The sequence below is a fragment of the Arachis ipaensis genome, chromosome B03 (genome assembly GCF_000816755.2).
Source record: "Arachis ipaensis cultivar K30076 chromosome B03, Araip1.1, whole genome shotgun sequence".
Classification (NCBI taxonomy): domain Eukaryota; kingdom Viridiplantae; phylum Streptophyta; class Magnoliopsida; order Fabales; family Fabaceae; genus Arachis; species Arachis ipaensis.
The window spans coordinates 113,522,129-113,525,104 of NC_029787.2; the positions used below are offsets into that span (position 1 = coordinate 113,522,129).

Sequence of the window (2,976 nt, forward strand, 5' to 3'; positions counted from 1 at the left end):
AAATATTCACTATCTAAAATTAAAACTATTAGCTATAAAATTATACATCCAGATAATTATCTTCTTAAAAATTATTTTTTTAATTATCTAACACCTAAATAAAAAAATTCAGCAGTCGTACGTTCATATTCCCTTTTGAGTAACGGTACCCAATATACATATATAGAGAGTCATACAAGGAGAAGATATGATGGATTAAATTTTTTAAAATATGTTAAAATATATTCGACAATTAAAATATGGATATAGTGCAAGTTCTCATGCATGGGAACTCCATTATCTGATCCACCCTAGCCGTGTGCATGCCTCCAGTACGTAATACAGAGATATAAAGATTACTATTACTCTAAAACTATACCAATATTTTTCAATAATTTTACATTTTAAATAAATAAATGATTTAAAATCTAAATTTTATGAAAAAAAGCATACATTATCTAAAATTTAATAAAAATACAATATTTTATAATCCAATTAAATAGATAAAAAAAAAAACTTAAAATGTGTATACTTATACTTATTATGTAATAATGTAAAAAAAAAAAAAACTAAAAATAATACATAACTAATACTTTTATTATTTTTGCCTATTATTTTGCCAGCATTTATAAAAAGGGTTAACCACCCTTAACATTTTTTCGAAAATAATAATATATCCTCTAATTTTTTAGCAATTGCCTTATTTGAAATGACAAGTTATTTTGTTTTAAAATATATAAAACCACCAAAAAGATAAATTCACAATTCTGTAAGACTAATATTTTGGTTTATTCTTAGAGTAACTGCCCAATATATCCATAATATTACCAACAGCGAAATCTCTACAATGAAAGAAACTAGCGGAGAATAATTAATTAAGCAATTACCTCTGTGAAAATTCTGGAAGCTTCTTCTATAGGCTTTGTATTCAATATGTACATCGCTAAATTCTGTAAATTCCATAACAATATATAACATCCCATATTAGGCATATATAGTTGTGGATCGGAAGCTAAGAAATAAAATAATAATGAAATAAAAGAGAGATAATTAGAAAGCACTTCCTAACCCTTGCGGATTCAAGTTGGTCGATGCTGAGAGTTCTGGGTTCCCTTTCAATCGATGAACTCCGTTCAATGGATACCATCGGTGCCTCCATTATATATTCTCTTGTTTTAATTCTTTGTGTATGTCGAATTGAAACGCCAAATACTATTAACATGAATGATTAGAAGTCGGTCACCAAGCAACTATATCGATTGTGATTGAAAATATAAATCCGTTGTGTGAGAAAGAGTACAAGCAAATTGAAATGGAGTGGTTTATATATAGTTGTGGAGGAAGGGGGGACGAGAAGCACGGTGGTCTACAGTGGCGGCTAAGCATGAGAGGGTGGACCACGCAAGAGCAACGTGGCGAGGGAAGAGGGAAGGGGTGCACGTGGCGCACAAAAAGTGGGGTGTGTTGGGGACAGGTGTCGTGTGATGGAGACCATAGTACAAACAGAGAGAATTTACATAGAATAGGAGTGGGGAACGTGTTTTGTATGGTTCCTAAAAGGGGAAATTTGGGGGGCGAAATAGAGATTACGTGTTAGGAAGGCACCGCCAATGAGGTTTGGTGGACGTCATTGACTCAGTTATGGTCTTGTGGAACGTGGACGCTCGTTATGGAGGCGTATCATGCTTGATGGCGACGCTTAGATCTATATATCATATCAAGATCTGGATGCTTTCAAACCCATGTATATGATGTATCATATATGATTTTATTTTATTCTATTCATTCATATATTATATTCCCTTGTAACCAATAATTCTGTTGCATCTCATATCGCGTATGGCTCTCTCTATCTTTATATTTGCATACATCTCGCTCCCAAAGTTTCTTCTTTCTAGCGCTTTCAATCATGTAACTTCCTTACATTTTTTTTCCCCGTGGGTGAGTGACGCTGTGAGAGAAGGTTAATTCATGCATGATGGTCATGTATGTTATATGCCATGCACGTGGCATTTTCAGTTTGGGTTTGAGGCCTAAAGTAGTGCATAAAGTATAAACTACAAAGAACTTGGGTCTTGGGTGCTGTTTGAATTTGGGACAGCTTGGGCTTGTCACGATGAAGCCCGTCAAGTAAATAGGCCTAAAATGACCGACTTTCGAATCCATTATGAATGAACTAATATGCAGATAGTGTTTTGTGTCCTATTATCTAAGAGACTTATTCACTTACCTTAACACAAGCGGTCAAGTCCAAAGATAGTGTTTTGTGTTTACCCTAATCCGAAGTAAATATTTGCTTGAACATTGAACATTGGTTCACACGGGGAGTCAGTGAATTGTGAATTCCTTGCTTGAGCGTTGGCAGCGCCTTTTGATGGATACTTGACTTCACTTGTCGCATTGTTGCGAGTGAAGTACAATTATCAATTGGTTTCTGTTTCTAACTACCACTTTCACCTCAAAAATGAAAAGGCCATCCGACCGCAAGAAAACAAATAGGCAACTCATGACACCAAAAAATAGGCATCATCTCTCGTGACACTAGGCTGTCAGCTCAGCTCCTCTCCCATTTGCATTTTCACTATAACTCGTACTCGCTCACTAACTCAGTGGCGCAACTGAGTCTGTGACTCGCCCGCCCCAAAATGGACTACTTGTCGTCCCGTAGAGACCGGAAGCTCGTTTCCCGGCGGCGGACGTGGTGCTGCTCATTTACCACCCCTCCGGCGAGCCCCGAAAACTCTTCATTCTCTCACACCAAATCGCCCCGCAACAAAACCGAAACGCTCTCATCATTATCGAAGCACACCACGCTCGCCTACCGCCCCAAATTGTCGTCCCGTAGAGACCGGAAGCTCGTTTCCCGGCGGCGGACGTGGTGCTGCTCATTTACCACCCCTCCGGCGAGCCCGGCGAGCCCCTCATTCTCTCACACCAAATCGCCCCGCAACAAAACCGAAACGCTCTCATCATTATCGAAGCACACCACGCTCGCCT

General features: G+C 37.9%; 2 protein-coding genes across 2 annotated transcripts in view; one reads left to right on the plus strand and one right to left on the minus strand.

The window, feature by feature from the left end:
• LOC107634635 overlaps nt 1-1,299 on the minus strand; it is a 1,915-nt gene extending 616 nt beyond the window's left edge. Inside the window, exons 1-2 of the mRNA XM_016338058.2 lie at nt 1,049-1,299; nt 867-929 (exon numbers count right to left, since the gene is read on the minus strand). Of these exons, the coding sequence (XP_016193544.1) occupies nt 867-929; nt 1,049-1,201 (216 nt within the window). The 5' untranslated portion in view covers nt 1,202-1,299. The remainder of the gene's footprint in view (nt 1-866; nt 930-1,048) is intronic.
• LOC107633608 (BTB/POZ domain-containing protein At2g13690-like) overlaps nt 2,602-2,976 on the plus strand; it is a gene marked incomplete at its 5' end in the record, with an annotated part of 5,639 nt that continues 5,264 nt past the window's right edge. The window contains one exon of the mRNA XM_016337215.2: nt 2,602-2,851. Coding sequence (XP_016192701.2) covers nt 2,602-2,851 — 250 coding nt within the window. The remainder of the gene's footprint in view (nt 2,852-2,976) is intronic.